The sequence below is a fragment of the Cetorhinus maximus genome, chromosome 4 (assembly GCF_964194155.1).
Source record: "Cetorhinus maximus chromosome 4, sCetMax3.hap1.1, whole genome shotgun sequence".
NCBI classification, from domain to species: Eukaryota; Metazoa; Chordata; class Chondrichthyes; order Lamniformes; family Cetorhinidae; genus Cetorhinus; species Cetorhinus maximus.
This window is the reverse complement of record NC_135882.1, coordinates 22989690-23016428: the sequence shown is the minus strand read 5'-3', so window position 1 is coordinate 23016428 and position 26739 is coordinate 22989690. Positions and strand designations below refer to the sequence as shown.

At 45.1% G+C, this 26739-nt stretch overlaps 1 protein-coding gene across 1 annotated transcript in view; it reads right to left on the bottom strand.

Moving 5' to 3' along the window:
- Positions 1-26739, bottom strand: part of dok6 (docking protein 6) — a 422100-nt gene that overhangs the window by 69331 nt on the left and 326030 nt on the right. The window contains exon 5 of the mRNA XM_078540045.1: positions 3747-3936. Within this exon, the coding sequence (XP_078396171.1) occupies positions 3747-3936 (190 nt within the window). The remainder of the gene's footprint in view (positions 1-3746; positions 3937-26739) is intronic.

Sequence of the window (26739 nt, the reverse complement as noted above, 5' to 3'; positions counted from 1 at the left end):
GCATATCTCCTCGGACATGCCCAAGTAACTGGCTAAGCTTTGAATAAGGGCATTTGGGGCAAAGACTGCTTCTTCATTTTCTAGTTCCATAAGGGCAAGGACATTCACTAAGAAACGCCAAACCTAGCAGTTGGCTCTTCTAAAGCTTCAGATTTAGAACCCCTTCATTGCTTTGAGATGAAGAAACAAAAGACTATAGTCCAAAAATGAACTGTAAAATGAACCAAATAAATGCAACAAAACCCAAATTAACATAACCTTTAAGAGACTTAGGAGGACTCAGATGGGTGCAGCCTCTGCCACCATGGTGTAAATTTTCTTCCATTTGCCAGTACAAGGGCTGGATTTTCACTACTAATGGGGGTGGGTAGCTTGAGTGGGGAAGATTTCCAACTTGGCAGACCCACATTAGTAAAAGTGCCTCATTAGACCCAATTTTCACCCTGGGGAGACGGAGGTAGGATACAGTTGGGTCTGCCGACTTCAAAAGCAGATTATAGGTAACACAGGGCTGGTTAGAAGTCTTAAAGAACTTTGTCCCAGTTTTAGAAGCTGTTCGGTAATTTTTTTTTCTAAGCTACACCAGATGGCCTGTCAGTGAAAGCAGCCAGCAGAAGATTTTTTAAAAACTCTCACTGATACCGCAAGCCTGTTTTTTTCACGTTTCAAGAGCAGGGGATTTTAAAAACTTCATATCATGAAACTTAAACAAACCTTAAACACTCAAGAGCGTTTACGTCTCCTCCTTCAATCGTAGCTCCCACACTGCGAGTTCAAGTCATTGGAGCAAGGGAAATGGGGTCTGTTTTAACTCAGCACAAAGTTCAACTGGCCCTGCTGAGTTCAGGTTTCCCACCTCTGTGAGCCATGTCCCGCCCCCTTCCCCTGCTGGCAAAAGTTGGATCTGTTGGAAATGTGGGACTTCTGCATCCAGGTCCCGCCTGATATTTTTTTAAGGTTTGTGGAGTCTTCCTAACTCCATGAAAATCCGGTCCTAAGTGAAAATGTCAGCATGAAAATAAAATGAAGAAACCCACAGCACAACCTTGTTACCTTCTGTAACATAAGGCCGGAATTTTCCAGTCCTGCCCAAAGGAACTGTTTTCCAATTGGAAAAAGAGCGATAATTAAATTTTAAAAATATCCTTTGTTCAAGTGATTCAAAACACAAATTTGCTAATCTCCCGATTTATGATGCTGAGTTATTCTTCTGCTTATTTTACTTCCTCTTTAGAAATACAGGCCAAATTTTACATTTAACTTTTATTGAATTAACCCCAGTTGTGGATTATTTATCCGAATGAACTTAAAACAGCTACAAATTTTAAATGGTGACAAGTATAGATGTAAATTGATTCCTGCAACGTAGAGAAAGAAATCTGATGTGAATTTGAACATATATATCGATACAATTTGCCCATAGGGAAAGTAAACATTAAAAAAGGATTAAGCTCCGAGACAAATCAAACTGAACACCTCAGAGTACCAATTATTTCCAATAGGTTATTAAGAATACAGGCTTGTTAACATGTTCAGTGGTAACATCTTGTCCTAGTTTATGAACTCATGTTTTACTTCATAGTGTTAATACTGGATCCTGCTGATTAATTGATGTTCACTTCTGGTGTCCTCACTAAATGCATTAGGAATGTTTTATGCCTACTTAAGTCATTATAGAAATCTTTCATTTGCAAAATTGACAATGTATATGTATGATGGAGTCGATTTTTAAAAGGAAAAAATGTTTTAGAGCACAGTCTATTTTTTTTAAAATACAGTTTCATTTCTAATGAATTACTTCCCATTTTATTTTATTATTTGGGCCAACGCCCCAGGAGAGAGATCTGACCTGTGGCTGGAGTGCTGAAAGCAGTCAACAAACATTCGTTATTACTAATGGATCAGGTTACAGTGATTGTGTGCTTGTATGTTGCTCACAGTGATATGGGTAATTATAAACACACACACACGATGTGCAATTGTGTCATTTCCACTCCAGTTTCATTACTACGGTTTTAATATTTCAGGTCCTGTGGTGGGGGGGGTGGTTGAATTCTGGCAAGGATTATCCCGGTTGGCCACTATGGAAGCCTGGAGAAACGACGTAAATGCCGATCATTTCGTTTTCCTAGGGTTTCCGTGGCTCAAAGTTATGGCAGGTGACCGGGAAAACCCGTGCGGAAATTCACCTCCATAGTTGTACATAAGAGTCATTTTAATTTGGTCTCCATCGATGACACTCTTAAAACTCTAAACTTTACAAAGAAGACCAATGAAGTTTCCTGTGAACTGTAATTGGACCCGACATGCCCTTTGGACTGCACATATTCACGACAAGCACAGTCCCAGTAAAGTGCTGGAAAATCTCAACCAGTATTATAATTGCAAATCTGACATGTTAAAGTAAGAACTCTGGGATACCCAAGATAAAGAAAACACAGTATATTTGATCATAAACTGATAACCTGGTGAAGCGATCAGCTGCCCAGGAACCCACTCAGTATTTATTGCACTGAAGCCAACACAATGAAATTTGGATGGGTTCCCTAACAGGTGGGTCACCCTGCTCCGATAGATTACCTTCCATGCAGTGAAACCTTATCCCAATATATGTATCAATCACTGTTTCACCGCTTTTACACATACGCTTAAAGAATGACTTGGGCACACTATAATAGATAAAAATCAGATGTGTGGGGGTGTGGGAATGACACACTCATAATGACACCTGCCCAACTCTCTGTCCATTAATTCAAACAAAATGGAAATAGATAAATAGATGGTGGTTTCATTTCAGATTTGAGAGATCTTTTTCAATCCATTCCGCCCAAGCAAATAATAAATGTCCAAACACAAAAGAGTACTGCCCGTCCCATTTATGTCTTTTAAACTCTGCGCGTGTATGAGTTGTAGGCCCCGCTGCTCACCCAATGGATTGATATGAGCCCAGAGGCCTAATTTCAGGTGAGACTTGGGGCTCCCATATCAGGCCATAACCAGGATTTCAAAGTGAAAACTGAGGGACAAACTTAGAGGGTCTTAAAAGGCAACAGAGTTTGTTTGTTTGGAGGCCAAGCCAAGTGTCTTGGAAATTCTTTATTTTTTGATATTCACAGAGGATGCGGGCAATGCCTGCAAGACCATGTTTATTGTCCATCCCCAGCTGAGAAGAGTGCGATTGGGCCTACTCTTTGAACTGCACGTTCATCGGGGCCAATATTTTGAGTTTGTGCCGAAGGCAAGGAGCTTATCTAACGACTGCATGTTAATAGTGGGCAGCACAGCCTGCCTTCCAGATGAACTCAGCAATTCTATTTTAATTGTTGACATACTAATATTTTAACTCTTACTGTGTGCAAATATAATAATATTTCTGTTTTTATTTAAGTAGTTGACATTGTCTTTCGAAAATTAGGGCAGAGGAGTTACTGGGAATGGATCAATAATTGAATTTGGTTGATTTGTTCTAACTAGCATGTTCTGGAAATGCCTTTAATTGGTTAGAAGATGATGATGATGATGATGATGAAGATGAAGATGATGATGATGATGCAGATTATAGCAATTTAAAGCTAATGAATTTGTAATGTGATCATTAATTACGGCATTTGTGATGAGAAAAAGTTCAACTGAATGAAATGTAACTCAGCATTCTGTTCCAAAGGAGGACACAATTTTTTTGGAGAGTTTTTCTTTTCTATTTTCATAATAAATTGTTTTGAAATGTGAAAAAAACACATGGTTACCTGCCAGCTTCAAATGTGAACCAAGTTGAGTCCCTTCCATACCGCCTGAGAGAGCTGAGTGGCCACATAACAAGTTTCACTCTGGGGTTGTGGATATCCCACAGGTAAATGTTTTCATGTGTGATCTGCATGGTGCATTCTCCATAAATGTCCAAGTTGGGTGTTGGCATTAGGTACACATTGAACCGCTCTGAAAGGCACACAGAAACAGATAGATTGATATGGTAATACACATGGTATTTACAGCACAGAAACAACAATTGGTCCAAATGGTCTGTGTTGGATGATGCTCCACACCCTTCTTACCATCCTTCTTCATCTAACTCCATTAATATAACTTTTTCCTCCTTCCTCCCTTGTGTTTATATTTGTCTAGCTTCCCTCCAAATAAATTTATGCTAGTCATCTCAACTGATCCTGATGGGGACCTAGAGAAACAAAAATAAAGACTATTTTGGATTTTCCAGTGCCTAAGACAAAACGAGAGATTTTGCTGTATATAGGCATGAGTGGATCCTATCCGAAGTTCATTCTGAATGTCAGCACTGTAGCGGCTCTCCTGACAAGCTTGTTAAAAGAAAGGCAAGAAACTTGAGTGGACAAAGGAGTGTCAAAGCGCCTTTGCCAGCTTAAAAGCTGTACTGACTACCGCACCAGTTTCAGCAGCGCCGAATTATACTAAGCCATTTAAACTGGCTGTTGATGCCAGTGACTTAGGTGTTGGTGCAGTTTTACTACAGAAGGACGAGATGGGGATCATACAGCCAGTTAGTTACTTTTCTCGGAAGCTGAATTCTTGCCAGCAAAAATATTCAACTGTGGAAAAAGAGACTTTGAATTTGGTGTTGGCTCCACAACATTTTGAAACCTACATCTCTAAAATCCCTGCACAGAATATTATTTAAAGGTACGATAATCCTCTAACCATTTCAGCAAAATTTCATACCAAGAATCTGAGGCTATTTCACTGAACTTTAATACCTACAACCATGTAATTTGAAAATTATTCATGTCGCAGGAAGAGACAATATCATGGCAGATGCTTTATCAAGATTTAAATGGGGAGGAACATGGGTGTCGTGATCAGAATGGACTTGTGTGAAATATTGGGCAGAATTGTCCGTGCCCGCTGGAGTCGGGCGTGCTCAGCAGTGTGGGTGGACAATATGCTGAGAAGGCCAAAAACCGGTTTCACAACGTCGCGAAACCGGTTTGCGATCGTCCGCTCAGCACATCGATGGCGGGCCGCATTTCCTGCCATTGGACATCAGGAACGTCATTCTGTATAAGGCCAGCCTGCTGGAATCATTCCCACACGCTGGATCGTCTGCTCGCCTCGGCATGATTGCACACTGACATGTTTCACAACCTCATATATAAGGCGTGCGTTTGGCAGGTTGCACTTTGAGGGGAAGTCAGAGGCAAGTACACAGTAATGTTGCGCAGCGCTTGCAAGGGTTGCTTGTTGGGCTTCAAGGTTCAGGTGAGTTCGAGGGGACGCAAGGGTTGCACTGCGGTTGAGGCGATTTTGGGGCAGGGGGGGCAAAGGCTGCCCTGTAGTTGAGGTGACTTTGGGGGGGGGGGGTGCAAAGACTTTCATGCGGTTGAGACGACTTTGGGGGTGTGGCAAAGGCTGCCCTGCGGCTGAAGGCAGCGCACAAGCACGTGCGGGGTGGGGAGAGGTGTGTGGGCGAGGGAAGTGGTCATGCATTACGCACATCTTGTATGAAGTGACCATTCCTCCTGCAGCTGAGACAGTTCAGACACAGCCACATTGATATGATTGGAGTTGGGCCTCTAGCTTATCTACCCCCACTCAGAACGCAGGGGCAACAAAGTGCCACCAAGCGCCACAGAGCTTTTCAGCCCTTGGGCACAGACTGCAAACTAATGAGTGTTTTAGTGGATTGCAGAACAGTTGGACGACTGGCCACGTTGTACAATCTCCATGCTAAAGCTGGCCATGGAGCAGTCACTGGTGGAGGTTCACAGCCCCTTGTAATGTCATCATCCCAGTTTGGACCAGTCTCCCCCAAGGTTCAAGCTAACAGTGCAGCCTTGCAGCACGGGTTAGGAGAATGCCTGTGCCTGAGCTGGGAGCACGGCATGCAGGCCAGTGGGCAAAGCCAATCAGTCAGGTGGAGAGGGGAGGAGGAAGATGGGGAATCGGGCAGCCATGAAGCGCACTAATCTCTGGCCATCCAAGTGATGCATTAAGGGGCCTTCAGACTTAATCAAGAGAGGTTCTTAGTACACACATGCTAACCCACGTGTTTCTGTCTTTCATCCTCCAGGAGCAGTACAACAGGATCATGGAGCTTGGTGAACTAGCTGTATGCCTCGTGGCGTACACAGAGCGAAGATGACGGAGATGAGAGTGACTGAGGCACCTGGCTGCGCAGAGGGAGGAGCAGCACCCTCTGGAAGAAGGGGCAGCTGGGCCTCCCACACATGCCGCCGAAGAGACAGCGCTGTTGCTGGTCGGCACGGAGCTAGACCCAGGGTCTATAGATAACGCATTTCATTCCTGCAGGTGACCAAGAACCAGTGTCGTCAAAGACTGCGCATGTCAAGGGAACTGGTTGGTCACATCTGCCAGCTACTGCAGGATTTGGCACCACAGGGACACAGGGGGCATCCACTGCCTGTGGCCATGAAAGTGACAGCGGTGCTCAATTTCTACGCCAGTGGCTTCTTTCAGGGCTTCACAGGTGAGCTCTGTGGGATATCACAAGCCTCCACCTACTAATGCATCAATGAGGTCACAGATGCCATCTTCGCAAGGGCACAGAGCTTTGTGCATTTTGCCTGGGACCAGGAGAGCCAGGACGCAAGAGTGATTGGATTTGCCCTGATCTCAGGTTTCCCACAGGTGCAGGGTGCCATCGACTGCACTCACGTGGCGCTCAGATCTCCGTCGCAACCCACGGTCAAATATGTCAACTGCAAGGGATTCCATTCGCTGAATGTGCGGCTGGTGTACGACCACCACAAACGCATCCTACAGGTCTGCACACGGTTTCCAGAGAGTGTCCACGGCTCCTACATTCTCAGTCAGTCACAGATCCCTGGCGTCCTCCAGGGTCCACAGAAGCTGCAGGGTTGGCTCCTCGGGGACAAGGGCTACCCACAGAGAACGTGGCTGATGTCACCGGTTGGCAGCCTGTGACTGCAGCAGAGCGGAGGTATAACGAGGCTCATGCTGCAACTTACAACTTGGTGGAACAAATCATCGAGATGCTGAAATGAGGTTTCGGTGCCTGGACCAGTCTGGTGGAGCCCTGCAATGTGGTCCTCAGGGAGCGTCTCGCATCATCGTTGCCTGCTGTGCCCTTTACAACCTGGTACTGCAACGGCGAAAGGAGCTGGCTGAGGAGCAGATGCAGGAGCTGGAGGTCTCCTCTGATGAGGAGGATGCCAATGGGGATAAGGGCGAGGAGGTCCTCGAAGGTGATGATGACAGTGGGGAATGAGGCACTCACACTGGCCAGGCGAGGCTGGTGTGCTCAGAAGGCCCTCATAGCTGCTAAATTTGTGGAGGGTGATGATGATATGCAGTGAGGAGACACCATAAGATCCTCACATCGCATCTATGATCCAGTCTGGCTTATGGCAGTGCACATACCCTCTGTGAGAATGCTCCTGTCACGGAGATGCAGTGGAGGCCCTAATAGCCGCCCGATTGCAGGAGAATGTTGATTGACATGCAGTGAGGACACTCTATAGATCTTTACATAGCCTCTGAGAATGTCTGACTCCTGTCTGGCTGAGGGCAGCTCGCTTGCACTCTGTGATCGGGGTCATATCATGGAGATACAGCCATGAAACTTTAGAAGCATCTGATCGTTTGTCTGCCTTCAGCCCGAGCCCTTCAGGAGCACAGTGTCACTGGTCACAGATGCTGAAGGGATGGGGGCCCAGCCCCTCCTTAAAGGTGCTGAGAGCACACAGAGAGAATGACAGGACTCTGTGATGCCTGCCCATGACATTCTGGCAGCAATGACAAAAACCATTGAGGTGCAGACACCACTAATGTGTCCAGGGTGTGAGGCTAGACCATCACTTTGGTCTGAAGGCTGCACAAAGCACACGGAAAAGGCCCTGGACTGAGACACCTGCCTTTATCTTGTGCAGAAAAGTTTCACCTCTGAGTGACACAAACACTGCTCATCAGAACAGGGAGCCATAGGCAGGGAGACATTTTGGGGGTTTATTTACAATAGTGAACATTTTGTACAAGTGATTAACACCTGTGCCCAGGCTGTGCAACTACATCTTCTTAACCTTCCTAACCCTGCCGCTACGTCTTGGTGCTCCCCTGACATCCACAGGGGAGGTGGAGGCAGCCTGCTGACTGCTACGCCCTGTCTGTGATGGCCTTGACGGGCTTCGTCTGAAGGGCTCAGGCCTGGAGGGCCCAGGCCTGCTTTCAGGGATCTGCTGTGTGGCAGTGGGACCCTCCTCGAGCTGTGGAGCTGGATCTGTTGGGGGTCACAGGAAGAGGGGATTCGGATGGGCTGGACACTCCCGGAGTCAAGTAGGTGGACGGCCCCAGAGTTTGCACCTGCTGATCCTAGTCCTTCTGGGTACCCAAGGGCCCCTGGCTGACTCTTTGAGGAGAAAGGGAAGCTGGAGTGAGATCCTGCTGCCCCATACCCCTCTCGCGTTCACACTATTGGAGGCCAACTATGGCGTCGGCGATGGAGTTCAGCCCGCGCAGCAATGCAGGAGTGACGTCCTGGACCAAGATCTCCATGGTAGTCACCATCCTAGCAGCGTTGGCCTTGGTGGGTTGGTATGCCAGCGCTGTCACCTCCGCCTGAAGGCAGACGGACTCCTCCATTGTGCCTTGCAATCCTTTCCTGATATTCCCAAGCTTGCCTTCACAGCTCCGGCAACTGTGACATGACCGAGTCCAGGGGCTCGCCAGCTGACTCGGACTCAGCAAATTTCTGACCTCCAGCAGTCCTGAGAGTGCCGGAAACCGGTGAAAGTCCCTACCACCACCTGCTGTTGATGAGAAGTGTGATGTGCTCATCAGATTGTGATCCCAAGGCTACTCTAAAGCTAGGTCCCACTGAGTTGCGTGTCTCTGTGCTGGTGGAGGGTGTGGGTGAACGCAGTGATGGGACTTCAAGGAGGATGCCTTCAGATTCCTCTTCACCGGTTCCTTTGGGGCTTGATTGGAGGCCCTGAGTCGTGGACTCTGTTGGCTGTTTGGCAGATGTGCCTGCGCAAGTCAGGGGAGATAATTAGTGCATGGCAGTGGCCTGTGAAACAGGACACATCAGTCTCGGTATGATTGTCTGATGGATGTTGCACTGCTGGACTCTTACTCGGTAGAGCACCACCGACCTCACCCTCAGCACAGGAATGGTCTAGATCCTCACCGGCCAGCTGGATGGCTCTGTTTTCAAAGTCCATGAGGACCTTGATTTCAGGTATTCCTCCATCGGTAAGCAACCTCTCCCTCTTGCTGTGTGCCAGCTTGTCCTGCATGAATAGAGATGGAGAGAGTGTAAGCAGGATACCTGCCAGGCCAGATGATAAGTATGCCTGGCATGTGTGGGTGCTGAGTGGTCCCATGTACGGGATGAGGCCAATGACGGTGTGTGTGAGAGAGTGAATGGTGATGTCCCTTGAACTGGCAATGAGTGAGCGCCCTGTGGATGTGTGATGGGTTTGTGAGTGTGTGAGTTGAGAGTGATGAGAAGAGTGACTTACCCTGGCAGAATGGAGATCATTCATCCTCTTGCGGCACAGGGTGGCTGCCTCCTTTGCAGGTCGTTGGCGCTGACCACCACTGCCGCCGCCTCCCAAGCCGGGTTAATGAGGTTGCTCCCCATCCTGCAGCCAGAGCGGGGTTAGAGGACATCACGGCGGGCCTTCACTGCATCCAAAAGGCGCTCGAGGGACGCGTAATTGAACCTGGGGGCTGCAGTCTTTTTGCCTTTCAGGGCCATGTATTCTTTGCAGCAGTCGTGGGCTGGAAGCACTGAGAGGTGTGTATGCAGCTGGACTTTAAATATGGTGCCCGGTGTGATGAAGCGGCGAGCTGATGGCATGGTGGATGAATGAGAGCCCGCCCACCATGGAAATGGTGTGTTTCCCGGGAATGTATAATTAAGTCGGTGGATTTGGAACAATACTGTATGAAAAGCCACCATTGCGGCCAACAGGTAAAACGAGTACAAATCTGGGACGATTCCCCCCATAATTTTTATTGAGAAGTCAGGTATCCTTGTATATTTGATGTAAATACATTGTTACTGCTAGAACAAGGCCTGTATAATTCAGATAGAGATAGTGATAAAAGGGGGTTGTTAAATAGAAAATGAAAACTCCTCTTAAAGATGCCTTTTTATTTTTTTTCTCTGCGGGGAGGTGTTAGGAACGTTGTATAATTTTAAGTTGAATTTATATTTCTATATTTGTGTGTTAAAAAAGGTAAAACATGGTTTCAGTTTCACTTAGTTTTCTTTATGAATTTTAGTGCCTGGGTGTCTGAATAGACTTGTGACTAAAAGGTTCTAGGTCTTTTGGGTTTGTTTGTATACCTGTATTTTTAATGAGGTCTTACAGCTGCTGAAGTTGAAGAGATGGGTTAAAAGGGATTGAAAGTTCAGTGATTCTGGAAACAAAACACATAGTAGAAAAGCTTTACTGTTGTCTATCGGCAGTGATCCAGGGACAAAGACACAGAAAAGACAGGAGTTGAGAGAGGGGTTTCAGAGTTCAGTGTGCGTGTGTCAAAGAGAGGAGGCAGGGATCTGAAGCTCTCTAAGAAGAAAATCTGTAATGCTAGTGGGACAGTAGTTAACTGAATAATCAGTTACTGGACTCAGTAAAGTGATCACTTTAGCAGAGGTGCTACTGGAAGACTGAATTTAGGGAACTCATCTGCAGTTGAAGAAACAGAGAGTTTAGAGTGGGGTTTTTTGGGTGTCTCGGGGAGAGAAATGAGTTAGGTGAGAAGCATCAAGTGAATCCTCAGGAATTCAATGGAAAAAAAACTTTTGCAACTGTGCCAGCCTTAAGCGAGAAGCCTTTTTGTCAAGCTAGTGGTAACTCTTCCCTGGTTTGTGTGTCTGTAAATATATTGCTGGGGTAAAGGAATAGTGGGACTTTGAATCGTCTTTTTGTGTTTGTATTGAGATCTGTCGAACCTTTTTGTCTGGTGTAATATTGTTCACTTTTCTTGTTTTAACAAATATTTTACTCTTTGTATTAAAAGTTCATCAGCAGACTCCTGTGAATTTGTTCAGTAACTTTCCTCCACGGTTTCTAAAAAAAAAAGTTAGGATCTAACAAGCCAGATTTCGCCCTGGGTTCTGATTTGTCCACTATTATCAGCAGCTGGGATTGTTATAGTTTCAGTAGAATTCAAGATGCAAACAGGAATATAAAGCTGAAGCAAGTCAACATGAAGGCATCTCAAGGTAAGGACAAGGAATTTGAAATTGATTTGTCGGGATACATGGAGCAAGTAAAGCCTGATAAGGAGATGGACCCCATCCAGTATCACTGGACCTCACTTTCCTCTGCTCAAATCGGCACTACCATAGGATTATCCTGCATACCAAAGACAGCCCCTGGCTACCTTTCTCTGATATCTACTGCCTCTTTAGAATCCTATTCTACTATCAGCTTTCTACAATCTACTTCATCTTCAAGTCCAACAGGTTCAAGGAGCCCATTAACTTCTTTCTCACTAACATTGAGACCATCTGTTCAGCTGCCTCTGCTGGTTCTCCTTGCCACAAAGTCAACCATGGATAGAGGATTGGTTAATGGATAGAGCACAGACAACGGGCACAATGGGACTTTTTCAAGTTGGCAGGCAGCGAATAGTGGAGCGCCGCCACCCTCAGCTATTTACAATCTATATTAGTGACTAAATGAAGAGACAGAGAGTAATGCATCTAAGTTTGCTGATGATGCCAAGCTAGGTGGAAAGGTAAGCTGTGGGAAGGACACAGAGAGGCTGCAAAGAGATATAGACAGGTTAAGTGAGTGGGCAACAAGATGGCAGATGGAGTACAACGTAGGGAAGTCTGAAGTTATTTACTTTGGTCGTAAGAATAGAAAAGCAGAATAATTTTTCAAAGGTGTGAAACCTGTAAGTGTTGATGTTCAGAGAGACTTGGGTGTGCTCGTAGAAGGAATGCACAAAGTTAGCATGCAGGTGCAAGTAATTAGGAAGGCAAATGGCATTTTGGCCTTTATTGCAAGGAGACTGGAATACAAGAATAAAGAAGTACTGCTACAATTCTACAGGGTTTGGTGAGACTACATCTAGAGTGCTGTGTGCAATTTTGGTCTCCACATTTAAGAAAGGATATACTCGCATTGGAGGAGGTACAGCAAAGGTTCACTAAATTGGTCCCTGGGATGAGGGGGTTGGCCTATGATGAAAGGCTGAGTAAATTGTGCTTATATTCTCTGCAGTTTAGGAGAATGAGAGGCAATCCCATTGAAACCTACAAAATTCTGGAGGGACTTGTAAGGGTAGATACTGAGAGGTTGTTCCCACTGGTCAGGGAATCTAAAACACAGGGGCGCAGTCTCAGAATAAGGGGCTGATCATTTAGGACCGAGATAAGGAGAAATTATTTCACTCAAAGGGTTGTGAATCTTTGGAATTCTCTACTCTAGAGGGTCATGGATGCTCCATCACTGAATACGTTTAAGGCTGGGATAGACAGACTTTTGGTCTCTCAAGGAATTAAGGGATACGGGAAGCAGGCAGGAAAATGGAGTTGAAGCCTGAGATCAGCCAAGATCATATTGAATGACGGAGCAGGCTCGAAAGGCCATGTGGTCTACTGCTGCTCCTATTTCTTGTGTTCTTCCCATAGGTTAGCTCTGCAGCAGTCCTGGACCTGGATCTCCCTAATCTCTCTCTAAACTCCACTGATGACCTCTCGAGATCATCTTTTGATAATACACACTTACTGTTCCATTAAAGTAATTCCCCCTAAACCTCTGACCACCCAGCTTCACTTCTTCTTGCAAGAACACATCTTATCTTTTCAAAACTACCATATTCCGGCCCCTCAAAATGACCATCCTTGACTTCTCTGCCCCTGGTAGCTACTGTTCCATGTACAACATTTCTTTCTTCTCCAAAGTCCTTGAATCTGTGCCCATCTTTTCTACAACACCATTTTGAGCCTTTCCAATCAGCTTTCTAGCTTATCATGTGATGTAATCTGTGTAAAGAAATTTGGCCATAATGTGCGGTTAGAATGTCAAAAGAGATAGGAAAGCTTAAAAAGCAAAAAAAATGGTTCACTTTTTAAAAAAAAAATGGTAAAATACAGTTGACTCTGCCTGTGGGGATGTACCTCTCTTTACAGCACTAACAGAATCCCTGATAAGAGATACTCTGTGACTTTGGGTGTGTGCAACATATTTTTCTTTTACAGTCCGTCGGGAATGCCACCACAGTGTTGTCTTTGATAAGATTAGTTTATACTGATAATCCTAGACACCATTCAACTGGAATTTTATAAACTAGCACAACCCAAGAGCTACATTATAATCTTAAAACACAGATGCATGGCCCATGAAAGACTGACCATCAGGCGTCCTCGCAGCTTGGCTTCCCTAGAATCAATGAAGTCCAGACCTTACTCAGAAATTAGCAGCAATATAAACTTTCTTCGAAATCAAAGATCCACTTGGGAATTAACAGTGCTCCAAACCATATTTGAAACATAAAGAGGCTGAAGCTAATTAAAATTAAGACACCACCCCTATATCTAAGAAATCAGCTATGCAGCCCCCAGAAATACTATAAATGTTGAGAACATATATTGGATTTTTAGATTCATTTAATTCACCTAAGCATCTCTCAACTACTCCTACTATTAGCGTAAGACATTGATAATTCTCTCCTTAACAGGATGGAGTCATCTCACTAACTCTAATCTTCTACTCGGCGATTAAGGTTAATGCTCCTTTAATAATTGACATATCCTACTTAAAATACTTTACTGTAACAATAATTGAATTTTAAAATCTGGATTCGCTGCTAGAAATAAGATCCTACTTTCTTTCTTTTCCTATAATTTTTCAACATTGCATTTGATTGTTTTCATCACTGTAAATTGCATGTTTGGCTCTATAATAAACATTTATATAATTTAGAATTTATATTATCTCATGTTGCCTTTTATATCGCTAACTTATGAGCACAACTCTGTACCCTCTTTGGTGAGAGCGTAAATTACTGAGGAGTTATATCCGGACCCTAATAATACCTGGGATATTATAATCTGGCTGAAACATATTAAAGAGGCTATCCAGAGGACAGTAATACCCTCAGTGGGTTCCTTTCCACAGAGGAAAGATAGATCAGTCCTTCAGACCCATTTTTGTATCTTTAGGATCTGTCTTTCTTAACCTAAAATTGAGAAGAATCATATGAGATCTGGGATTGTCCCAGAAAGGGGCAAGGATCATAATCCACCACAATCACCACACTGAAACAGCTTCCGTCAAAATTACAGTTGACATCTTCCATGATTTTAATAAATGTGCACTTTCCCTCCTCAATTTTTCTGGATGTTGACCACACTAGCAACCTCAAATCCCTCTTCTCTGTTGTCCAGCTAAATGGAACCGCATTTGCTTGACTCCACTCTTACCTGTCCAATTTTAGCCACAGCATCTCCAGTAATAGCTTCTCTTTCCATCTCATTTGGCAGCACCTTTGGAATGCCCAAAGGTCTTTCCTTGGCTCATTCCTATTCCTTATGTACACACTGCCCCTTAGCAATATAATTCAAAGACAAGGGGTTAGCGCCTACATGTAAGCAGATGGCATTTGGCTCTATTGCTATAACACTTCTCTACCTGCTTCAAGGCCTTTGTATTGTAACACTGCCGGTATAACATCCAGTCTTGGATGAGTTGCAATTTCTTCCAGTGAAAACATTGGGAAAACCGAAGCAATTGTCCTTGGCTCCCATCATAACTCCACATCTTGGCTAGCAATTTTATTCCCTTTCCTGGCCACTATCTCAGGTCGAACAAAACTGCTCAAGAATCTTGCTGTCCTATCTGATGCTGAGTTGGCCTTTGGATCTAATAACTTTTCTACTACAAAGTTTGTCTACTCCTACCTCTGTTTTTGCCCCATCTTACCTCACCTGTCACCTATCACTTTGATAATCAGCCTGCTAATCCTTCCAACACTTTCTCACTATTCCCCAAAGGGAAAAAAAAAGCACACATCAAGATATGAACCAAATATTACAATATTACGAAGCACCTTGGGATTGTTTTCTACCTTACGGGTGGTACAGAAATACAAGTTGCTGTGAAGGACCAAGACAGTAGAAGTGAAAGGCTTTGAGAGGCTAAGGATGTGGTCAGGGATACTCTGAATATGTTGCAGACTGTGAACATTAACCCAGAAAGTATTGATAAAATCAAGGCTCAAGAAGATAAAGACATGACCATTAATTCCATTGGACGCAGCAGCGCTGGCGCAATAAAAAGATGAAAGCCGCTGGGGGGGTGTGTACTGCAGTTGTTTAGACATGTGTGAGTAGAGCCATGAGACAGCAGTACCACAAAAGCTGCTTCTCCTGTTACAGTACATGTGTGGTTCAAATTTAGGTTTTGTTGCACTATTTGGCCCGGCTTGATTTGGCAGACAACCTTAAGAGCAGGCCATAGCTGAGATTATGTGCTTCCATTCAATCAGGTTCTGTGCTGATTTGGGGTAGGTCAAGCAGCAGTCCATTGGCTCACTGTTGCATGTCACCCCTTCTGGGCTAAATCGTCCTTTCACCATTCTTTTCATCATCTTATTATTGCTTTAGCTGCAAGTCTATTCCAGAGATCCTGCTAATCTCCTTTCTCATTTGAGGCTTGTTAATTTTCTTCCCATGTCTTGCAGTTATATGACCACAGTCCAAGTTAAACAGCCTTCTGTCGTGTAAATTGTTTCAGTACTTTAAAGGATTGGATCACATCTCTTAGAGCCTTCTCACCAATGGAAACAGAATGTTACACAATCTCCACAACAAAACAAATAGTTAAACTTTACTGTTCTTTTATAGGGCCATTCTGAATAATGACGAAATTCTTCAAAATCACTGCCAAGTTTAATATCTTCTGCAAGTTTATTTGCATTGTAGTAGCACAGTATGCTGAATGGACAGTTCTGAAAAGTTTGCAATGACCTTTTTGCAGAGGATATTGTCTGTATGCTTCCATGGGGAGAAGGTAAGCCCATCTACCACACAAATGTATGAAGGTAAATTTTCAGAATGCAACATGGAGCCTTCCCTGCTGGAAGCGGATATCAAATATTCGAGGTAGGTTCACGGTGACATCTCAGTAAGCACTCCCAGCAGATGGGGCACATTGGTTAAATTTACTCGATAATTTTCAGCAAGCAGGGCTCGGAGCAAGAACACTGTACATAGCAGGGCAACACAATCCAGCAATCATAGGTGTTGCCAAGGAAACCGAACAGGCACCATTCTGCAGGATCTCAATCTGTGCGTTGAAATAAAAGTTACATACAGTTAAAATAAAAAGGCAAAAAGAACAAAACAAAAAGGGAGTCAAAGGTTATCGGGGTAGGCGGAATGTGGAGTTGAGGCTACAATCAGGCCAGTCATTATCTTATTGAATGGCAGAGCAGCTTCAAGGGGCTGAATGATCTACTCCTGCTCCTAATTTGTATGTTCGTATGTTTTCCAGCCCTCATCCCCTACACACTCGCCATGCCTAATCCACGCCACCCTTACAGGCTGTAATAAAAAGGTGTTTTTTTTAAAGAAAATGTAAAATTATCAATGAGTGTCTATTTTTTAAAAGCTGTTTTTATACATCTTACTGTCGCTGCAGGATTCATTGGTTCTTTACAGTGTATAGTGGATGAATGAGCATGGAAGTGTCATGGCTTGGCATGGGGGTCATTAGGGGCCATAGGGGATGGGTGGGCAAAGCTTTGCATGGGGGCATGAGATGCCGTCAGGGTTGATTTTGGGGGCATAGCTTGGCACAGAGGCCATGAGTGGCCACAGGGGACGTTTGGGGGCATACCTTGGCATGGGGATCATGAGGGGCCACAGGGGGTGGATGTGGGATCGTAGCTTGGCATTAGGGGCATGAGGCGTACCTTTTCAAAAGGTTCCCTCATGCAGACTATGGTTCCTGACACCTTTAAGGTGCTGTGAGCCACAACTCTTTAAAAAGCTGGCCCAACTCCATGAAAAGTGGGGAGGACCAGGACATGCCTATGCCCGCAATGGAGCTGGCCAGGTCGGGAGGGTGGAACGTGTGTTCGCAACTCGAACCAGCCCACACCCTTAAAAGGCAATCATGAAAATTGGAAAGCCTGGGAATGGGGTCGGGAATCCTAGAACCGGGTCTCCACAGTTCCCCGGGTCACCCTGACTAGGCGAAAATCCAGCCCTAAATCTCCTGTTTGCCACCTGCAGAACGTTACCTTGTGCTGCTGGTTTACATATCACCACAGTATTTATTACCTTTCTGCACTACTTTGTAGTTCTATAGTTTTGTTAGTGCTCTCCAAAATAGCATTTGAGACAGGGAGACCGACACCCTCATTAATTATAAATGGATTAACCAAATAAAAATTGTTAAATTGCCTTTATTCTGCATAAATTAAATTAAACTCCAACAGATATTCATCTGCAGCAGTGGTCAAGTACTTTTTCAAAAGTTTAGTTAATTCCATATTCATTGACCTCTCAAGCCACATATTATTCCATGTTACTTACCACTTTAAATGCACACAAATCTTCAGGCTTCAATAAAGCTTACAGCTTTATGGGCTTTCAATTGCAGACATGCCTTCATGCATTATTGAAAGCTGAAGATTTCCCTATTTCAAAGCATAATTCTTGTCACTTTCCCAAATTCCTATTTAACAAGCCAGGCAACTCTCATCTTGAACATTCAAGCTAAAATTCTGTCAGGAGACGAAATAAAATGCAGTGCTCGGTTATGTAAAATACATATCTTTTGTAAAACTGACAGAAATGAGTCTTTGATAAAGGACACTATTTCTCAGCTGCAGGCAGTCCTACACTGAGGGATGATTGTATTCTCCTGGGCCGGTAGACCTTGCAATAGTTTAAGGTATTGAAGGGGGAGGGAGAGAGGGGGTAATTTTACCCCCTCCCTCTTCATGACAGAAAGGAGGGGGATGAATTGGTAAAATTGTGAAACACAAATCCAACCCCCACCATGAACTCTGCTACTTCCAGTTTAACCATGGTGGATTTGGGGGTGTCTGAGTCATTTCCTTTGGAGAGATGGGTTATTGATTATAATATGTCAATGAAGCCATGTTCCTCAGATTTTGGGAGCTATTTAAATTTAATGGCTGTAGGCTGGGTTTCCCAGGCCTCATGAAACTGGGCAGCTGAAGGGGGGCGGGAACCAGCGGGATTCAGCAGGTAAATGCTTTTCTGGCACTGCTTATGGGCCAAGAGGAAGATGAGTGCTTCCCACCTCAAGCAAGCCTTCTGCCATGAACTCTGCATCGCTGTGGTTGGTTGAATTCCCCCACAATCTTCAGACCCCTGCCACAGTCTCTTCCCTGCAATCTCTCCTTCCCCCTGATCTTGCTGCCATACTCTGAGCCAACCCACCGTTACCCAGCCTTCTCCATTTCCCAGGGACCACCCACCTCCCCCCACCCCCACCACCCCCCACAAGAAGAAAAGAAAAGCTTAATATCTAAATGGTGAGAGATTGCAGAGCTCTGATATTCAGAGGGATCTGGGTGTCCTAGTGCATGAATCACAAGCAATTAATATGCAGGTACAGCAGGTAATTAGGAAAGCTAATAGAATGTCATCATTTATTGTGAGGGGATTGATGACAAAAGTTGGGAGGTTATGCTTCAGTTGCACAGAGCATTGGTGAGACCATATCGGGAGTACTATGTACAGTACTTGTCTCCTTATTTAAAGAAATATGTAAATGCATTAGCAGTTCAGAGAAGGTTTACTAGACTAATACCAAGAATGGGCTGGTTGTCTTATGAGGAAAGGCTGGACAGGTTAGGCTTGTATCCACTGGAATTTAGAATAGTAAGAGGCAACTTAATTAAAACTTTTAAGATCCTGAGGGGTCTTGACAGGGTGGATGTGGAGAGGATGTTTCCTCTTGTGAAAGAATCTAGAACTATGGATCGCTGTTTAAAAATAAGGCGTCGCTCATTTAAGACAGAGATGGGGAAAAACTTTCTCTCAGAGGGTTGAGAGTCTTTGGAATTCTCTGCCTCAAAAGGCATTGGAAGCAGAGTCTTTGAATATTCCTAAGGCAGAGCTAGATAGATTCTTGATTAACAAGGGGGTGAAAGGTTATCAGATGTAGGCAGGAATGTGGGGTTGAGGTTACATTCAGATCAGCCATGATCTTATTGAATGGCGGTGCAGGCTTGAGGGGCCGAGTGGCCTACTCCTGCTCCTAATTCGTATGCTCGTATGTATCTAATGAGGTCCTGCCACTAAATTTGACAGGACCTCCACCTTCCCACTTCTCCTGAGCTTCCTGACCACAGATACATGTTCCCATTCCTTCCTCACCTCCCCTGGAGGCCATCATCCAGTTACTTTCACTATCTTGAAGAACAGAATATATATAGGTACTTTTTAAACTTTGCACGCCTGGTGGGAGCTTTGTCCATTGCCGGCATGCATCTAATCTGTACCATTAATTTAACTGATTTGAAAATTATTCTGAGAGAGTGCTGAAATTTCCAAAGAAGATGATGAGTTCTTTGCCCTGGTTTCCTGGCATGTTGAATTCTAAATGCAAGATGCTGATGAATGTGAGCGTGCTTGACAAAGTTTGAGCATCTATGTCCTTCATTGTATGAAAAAAAATGAAAGGGTTTCTAATGAAACTTACCATCTAGTTTCAAAACCCAATGCTCCTGAATGTCTGATATGAAATTGTGGTATCTCCAGTGCCTGAGTGTTGCATTTAAAACCTTTGTTGCATCCCCTCTTCTCATAGTGAGCTACAGCTCAGTAGGTGGGACTGGATAAGTGAAAGTGTTTTGTGTGGATTTTCCGTTGCTGAATATCCATTGTGAATTGGCCAGCTGCAGTGGAAAATGGGCAGATCCTCAGTCCCTCTGAAACTTCTCTTTCTCTGTACCACAGTGCAGTTTCCAAAGTATAAAGGGTAGGCTAACCTATTTGAGTAGTTTGAACGATGTAAGTCAAAAAGGGTAAAAGAACCAAAACGATGATGGGAACGCACTAAGGTATGTGAACATCTTACTAACTATAAGCTTAATGATTCTTTAGATACACCATATGTGGTGCTTCCAGCAGCACTGCACACCAGGTCATTCTGACTGGGTACATCTGCCACAATTTCACAAACGTATCCACTGGCTCTGATGTGGGGAACTGACATATGTGGCACTGACTTCACACAGTACACAGTAGTAGAAAGCCAGATGCAGAGCTATGCCACCTGCTGCAAGCAGCTGCCACGCAGCATAGAGCTGGTACTGCCCGTGTCAGTAATGGTGGGCTGTAGCTTGAACCTGGACTGGGCCTCCTTCCGGGCTTGCTGCAATTGTGACTTAAGGGGCTGATGCCACACAATGGCATAAAGGGCAACCTTTCACTCATCTACCTCATGCAGCATCACCTCCATCAACAACCATCAACCAAGGGATCGGGTCACTTGCCTGTAGACTTGTGTTTGCATCTTGGGTTTCTTTCATGTTATTTTTTTTCCTGCAATTTCTCAGTCCCTTCAGCGCTGGCACAGGCTGGAGATAGCTGAAAATTCCTTCTGAACCTTTTCAGATTTTTTCTCCCCTCATTTTAACACTCCCTTTTAATTGTACCCTGCTCTCACCAGCGGTGTGCTCTTTGGACCTTTATAAATTTATACCTGAAGCTAAGCTGATGGCCTGAATGGAACACCAGTACAGGCAACACATCTCCATTTAAGTCTATTTGAAACCGGCAAAGAGCCATTCCAGTCTAAGCAGTGCCAGTCTCGGCTTTTGGCTCCCCAGAATAGCCTGTATCATATTTTTTTTATTTGGAATGCAAATGTACCAAAATTTGCCCATGGTTTGTTAATTAAATAATCTTTTGCACCAGATATGTTGAAAGTTTCGGACATTCGTTTTCCCACCGAGTATATTTCCTGTGAAAACTTTCTGGTGTTGCTCAAGAACTGAATCAGGAAGCAATTAGTTGGTGAAACAGTAGAAGGTGTCGCGACTCACGGTGGATAGTGCGCTGTAATATCGAGCCCCACTGTTCCCCGAGTCGTGACAAATGTGAAAAGTTTGACCAACCTACCAGATTGCACCAACTCTCCCTAACTGTTTACTTTAGGTTAACAGAATATGAGCACCAGGTTTGTAAACTTAAGTAAAAAACTGTCCATTGAACAAACTGCTGTTAACCAGTGTAAAAAGAAAGAAATATGAACTGCTAACTTCTAACTCTATAACCTAAACTCTACCCTTCTTAAATCCCTATACACACACATACAAGACACATAAGACACTCAAAAAAATATGGATTTTAAGGGTGGGATAAAACAGTTCAATAGCACCACTTCTGGAGTACAGGGTTCAATGGGTTGATTTTGATCAATGTCTTCCAAATTCCTTTCAGTTCTTATTGATGACACGAGGTCTTCCAGCACTTTTGGTATTTAGTTCATTGGTTGAGCACTTGCCTTTCAATGTCTCCAACAGTGATTTTCCCCTTTGCCTCTTGACAGGGGTTTTCAAGGAGAGCAGGTTATAGAGATTTGAGGAGTAAAAGCTAGCTAGCTATTATTGTGGAGTTAGTGGAATCTTCCACACACAGGAGCAAGAGGTTTTAGGTCTTTTTCCTTTCAGGCTAGGAGCTATTCTGCTGCACTGCCCTCATACAAAACCTGGTCACCTGGTCAGGAGCCAAGTAAAGCATTGTTGCCAGGCAGCCTCCTTGGTCCAGTACTCCTTTCCAGCACCATCCTGTCTTTCATGGCACACTCTGTTCCAGGACTGCAACATTGTATATATATCTCATTCTGTTCCAGTGGACATGTCTTTCAACCTGCAGCCATTGTAATTTTAATCCAAAGTCCAACAGAAAATAAAAAGATGAGTTCTTTACAACAGTCCAACATAAATAAAAAGATCTGTTCCTTACAAAGGTAATTAATAAAAAAATATTGTATTGCAGTGGAATTTTATTGGACAGACTGGTTTAACAAGGCAGCGATAAAGACCAGCTTACGAGCTGATACATATAGAACATGGCACACTGTGCCAGTGTTGAATGGGAATGCAGGGCAGTATCTTCAAGACTGCTGCAATAGTTGGGACTTGCATTGTGCTGCCATAACTGCTAAAGCTAACCTCGTCGGCATACATGTCACAGAGTTTAAAATAAAACCCATGACACTTGGTAGCTTAGTCTAGAGAGGTGCCAAACTGGCCAATTTTGAAATACCTTGCAGCACCAAAGGCAGAATCAACAGCAGAATTACAACAAATCTCTTATATCAGCAACCTGCAACTGTTTACCTTGCTGAGAAGTGTCTTGGATTAGATTTTCACAACTTGTCAGCTTAATGATTGATGGGGACAGGCAGAGATGTGAAGACTGCCCTCTGGTGCCTTCCTTAACCATAGGTACACAATTAACACTATTTCTAATTTCATATTTTTGCTGGCAGTTTTGGTCCCATTAAAGAAGCTGATGTCATTGCGAGAGAATAAAGGAAGGAGAAAGACCAACACTCATAAAACACCTTTAATAGCTCACAAATCTTTCAGAACATTTGACAAATGACTTTAAATTGGAGCAACTGTTGTAATTCAGGCAAACACAGTGGCTATTTTCCACACATCAAAACCGCACAAGCAGCCACAAAATTCACCTGCTTTGGTTGTGGGAGGGATGTTTGCCAGGAGTCTCTGTGTTTTTCTTCAAATAGTTGGAACATAGGAACAGGAACAGGCCATTCAGCCCATCGAGTCTGCTCAGACATTCAATTAGATCATGGTTGATCTGTCTTCTATTCTTGCTTTCTACTTTTCTACTTACTTTTACCAGTTTTGCTTCCCTCGAATGTGAACTCCCCCTCAGGTTCCCATCCCCCTGCCAATCTAGCTTAAACCCTCCCCAAACAGCACTATCGAGTCATGCGGACTCGAAACGTTAGCTGTGTTCCTCTCCGCAGATGCTGTCAGACCTGCTGAGTTTTTCCAGGTATTTTTGTATTTGTTTCAGATTTCCAGCATCCGCAGTTTTTTGCTTTTATCTTAGCACTATCTCCATATCACATGAAGTCATTAGTGACCAGAAATCTACCAATTTCTGTCTTGAACATGCCCAATGATTAAGCTTCCACAACCCTCAGAGTCTTGGCCCTCCTTTGCAGGGTTCGAAACTGCTCCCAATCCTCAGGCTTACTGCTTTTTCTGGCATCCTTATAAGCCTCTCCTTTTGATCTACTGCAATCTTTAACTTCTTTCATTAACCATGGTTAATTTACCTTTGGGTGTCTGTACCTTAGAGGAATGTATATCAGTGGCAGACCGTGTAGTATAGGCTTCTCCAACCTTTTCTCGCTGGGGGCCACATTTCAATTTTCTCACACTTGGGAGGGAGGGGGGTAGGCAGTGATGAGCAAACTTCAGAAAGATGAGGTTTGGCATAACATTAGACACGAATTTTCAAAAAAAGCTGATGTATGATTAGAAACAAGGTGCTGAGAAAAAAAATCACAACAATAAACTGATAATTAAAAAGTAAGTAATAAATAAAGACGACCATTCGAGTGTGAAAGGGTGAAGAGTGTGTGTATCCAAGGGTGCTCACTCAGTCACCCTCACCCACTTTGAGAGTGCCTCTTGGTGTGTGAGGGTGAGGATGAATGAGAACCTGGCGACTGGGAATGAGCCAGTCACACACACTCCCTTCCCTATTATCTCCCTCACACACACACACACTCACACACACACGCACAGGTGCTCATGATCTGTCACACATGCACACGCTCACCCTCTCACGCATGTTCACCCTCCCTCTTGCGCACGCGTGCACACACTCATCACTCCACCCTCACCCCCAGTCACCTCCACTCTCACTCCCAGTCACCCTCACCCTCATCCTCACCTTCCCTCACCCTCATCCTCACTCTCCCTCCCCCCACCCCCATGCTTACAAACCACTCCCACCCTCACAATCACCCCCAACCTCAACCCCATCCTCACCCTGACACACACACACACACACACCAATCCCCACCCTAACTCACCCCAACCCTGACACACTCACCAAACCTCATGCTCGCTCACTCACACACACCCTCACTCACACACGCTCTCACTCACCCACACCCTCCCTCATTCACCCACGCCCCCCCCTCACACACCCACGCCCTCACCTTCATTCACCCGCATGCGCTCCCACTCACCCGCATGCGCTCCCACTCGCCCGCATGCGCTCTCACGTACCCGCATGCGCTCTCACGCACCCACATGAGCTCTCACGCACCCTCACTGGCACTCACGCACACGTGCTCACACGCACACGTGCTCACACGCACACGCGCTCACACTCGCTCACCCACATACTTGCTCACCCACATACTCGCTCACTCACCCACACGCTCACTCACCCACACGCTCACTCTCTCTCACACCTTCGCAGTCACTCACTCGCTCACCCACACGCTCATTCGCGCACACGCTCACCTGCCCACGTGGACACCCGCCCACCTGCACACCCTCACTCTCACTTACTCATGAAATTGGCTTTGCCTAGGTGCGATGAGAGCTGGAGTGAGGCCCGAGGCATAGTGGTGCCCGAACATGGGTACCCACCGAGAGGAGGGCAGAGAGCTGGGGAGAACTGATGGGACACGTGAGTACCCAGGGAAAGCAACCGAGGCAGAGCGACAGCAGCCAGGGGAAAGCAGCCGCATCCGGGAGAGGGCACCAGCAGCCAAGAGAAAGCATGGTGAACGCGTGCTCCAAAGTCTCTCTCTCTCTCTGTCTTCAAATATTTGCAGTTGCTGGTGTTCGCAGCTCCTCCTTCATTGATGAAGCAGCTGAAGATGGGTTGAGCCTATGACACTACCTGGAGGATCTCCTGCAGCGTTGTCCTGGGACTGAGTTGATTGACCTACAACAACCACAGCCAGCTTCCTCTGTGCTAGTTATGACTCTAACCAGTGGTGAGCTTTCCTCCTGATTCAGTGGCAGAGCAGTGAGAGAGGCCAGTGGTGCAATATGGTATGTGAAGATGGCATGAGATGAAACGGCATGTGAAGATGCGTTCACTGACCTTGACCACTTATGTGAGGTCATTAAACATCTTCTGGCACTGGATCCAAGTCCTCAAAGCCGAGCTGGTGCCATTGACTGCAACAGCTATTGCTGCTACTGTCTCCTTACCATCTGCCTGGAGGACCACCTGGCCTCTGAGGGAACAGAACCTTTCTCCTCCTGTGCAACTTCTGCTCCAAAGCCTTCAGAGCCGCAGGGGACCTGGGGCACACTCTCTGACCTGTTGTGCCATTTTTTGTAGGTGCCCCCGGTCTTCAACTCTTCTTTAACCAATTCTAGCCAATTTGCTGCAGCTAGAATGCACCTCATTTTTAAGAAGTGCGGCCTGGCTTTTAGTGCAGGCTAACCCTGCATGAACTTGGGCACTCCATTGAGGTGCGGCACCATTCAACCGCACATTTAGTGCTGAGCTGCATGTCACAATTGTTATAATTATCAGATAGAACGGAGTTTGCATCAGTTTGAACAGGTATGGGTTAGTCACACAACACAATCCTCGATTTCAGGGACCGTTCAACGTAGGCCCCACATGTAATGGCAGGATCAAGCTAAGGGAGCGGGGCAACACCATTCCAAGATGCTGCTTTGCATGCTTTTTTCAGCAGGAACTAATATAAGGAAGAGTGGATCATCTTGGAGGAGAAGGACACCCTCCAGTCAAAAGCAGCTGCAGTAGGAAAGGCTGGATGGTCAAAACATAGAGGTTCAGATAACCTGAACCACTGAAACTCCGTCTCTGTGTTATCAGGTTGGGAGACCCCATATGGGTGGTCACTGCAAAGGGGCTGGGAGGCCACAAATAAGCTGTGCACAATGCTCTTTAGGCTGTTGAAAAGAATTAAAATTAGGGGGCCAGCTGGGATGCCTGAGCACTCGAGTCACACGGCGTCCATTTGGAATGGGCATCGAAGGGTGAACCAGAATGAAAAACATAACTTATGCCTGGTGGCCTCTCCTGAGATGCCACTGTTTCCTTATGCCCTGCATGTCCCCTTGTCCAGTATCTGGTGTCCCTCTTCCAATTCAAAAAAAAACAATCCTGTATAGAATGGGCATCTTCACAAACTAAAAACAGAAAGTGCTGGAAAACATCAGCAGGTCTGGCAGTATCTGTGGAGAGAGAAACAGAGTTAACATTTCGAGTCCAATGTGACTCTTCTTCGGGCTTGAAATATTAACTCTGCTTCTCTCTCCACAGATGCTGCCAGACCAGCTGACATTTTCCAGCACTTTGTTTTTATTTCAGATCTCCATCATCTGCAGTATTTTACTTTTCTTTTAGTACCCTTCACAAACTGCTGGTGTCACAAATCCCAAGCTCTGGTCCTCTAAATACCTCACGCTGAGTGCTAGAATGTTATGCAAATGAGCAATGTTTGAAGGGCACCGACACAGCATTATCGGCCTTGGAAAGTTATTGCCTCATCCACACCCTGAGCCTGGGAGTAGGTGAGGAAGATACCCGCGCCAGCTCTGTACCTTTGTCACGTTAACGTGCTCATGCTTATGCATAATGCAATAGCGTTGCTCTGCAAAGCACTTTCATAGTCCTTCAATAAAATGGTGGTGGAGCCTCACAACGGCAAGACACAGCTCTTCAGCAACTGCTCAGGCAATCTTATGTTTTACCACAGTGCTTGGTATATGCTGCCATGACGCTGA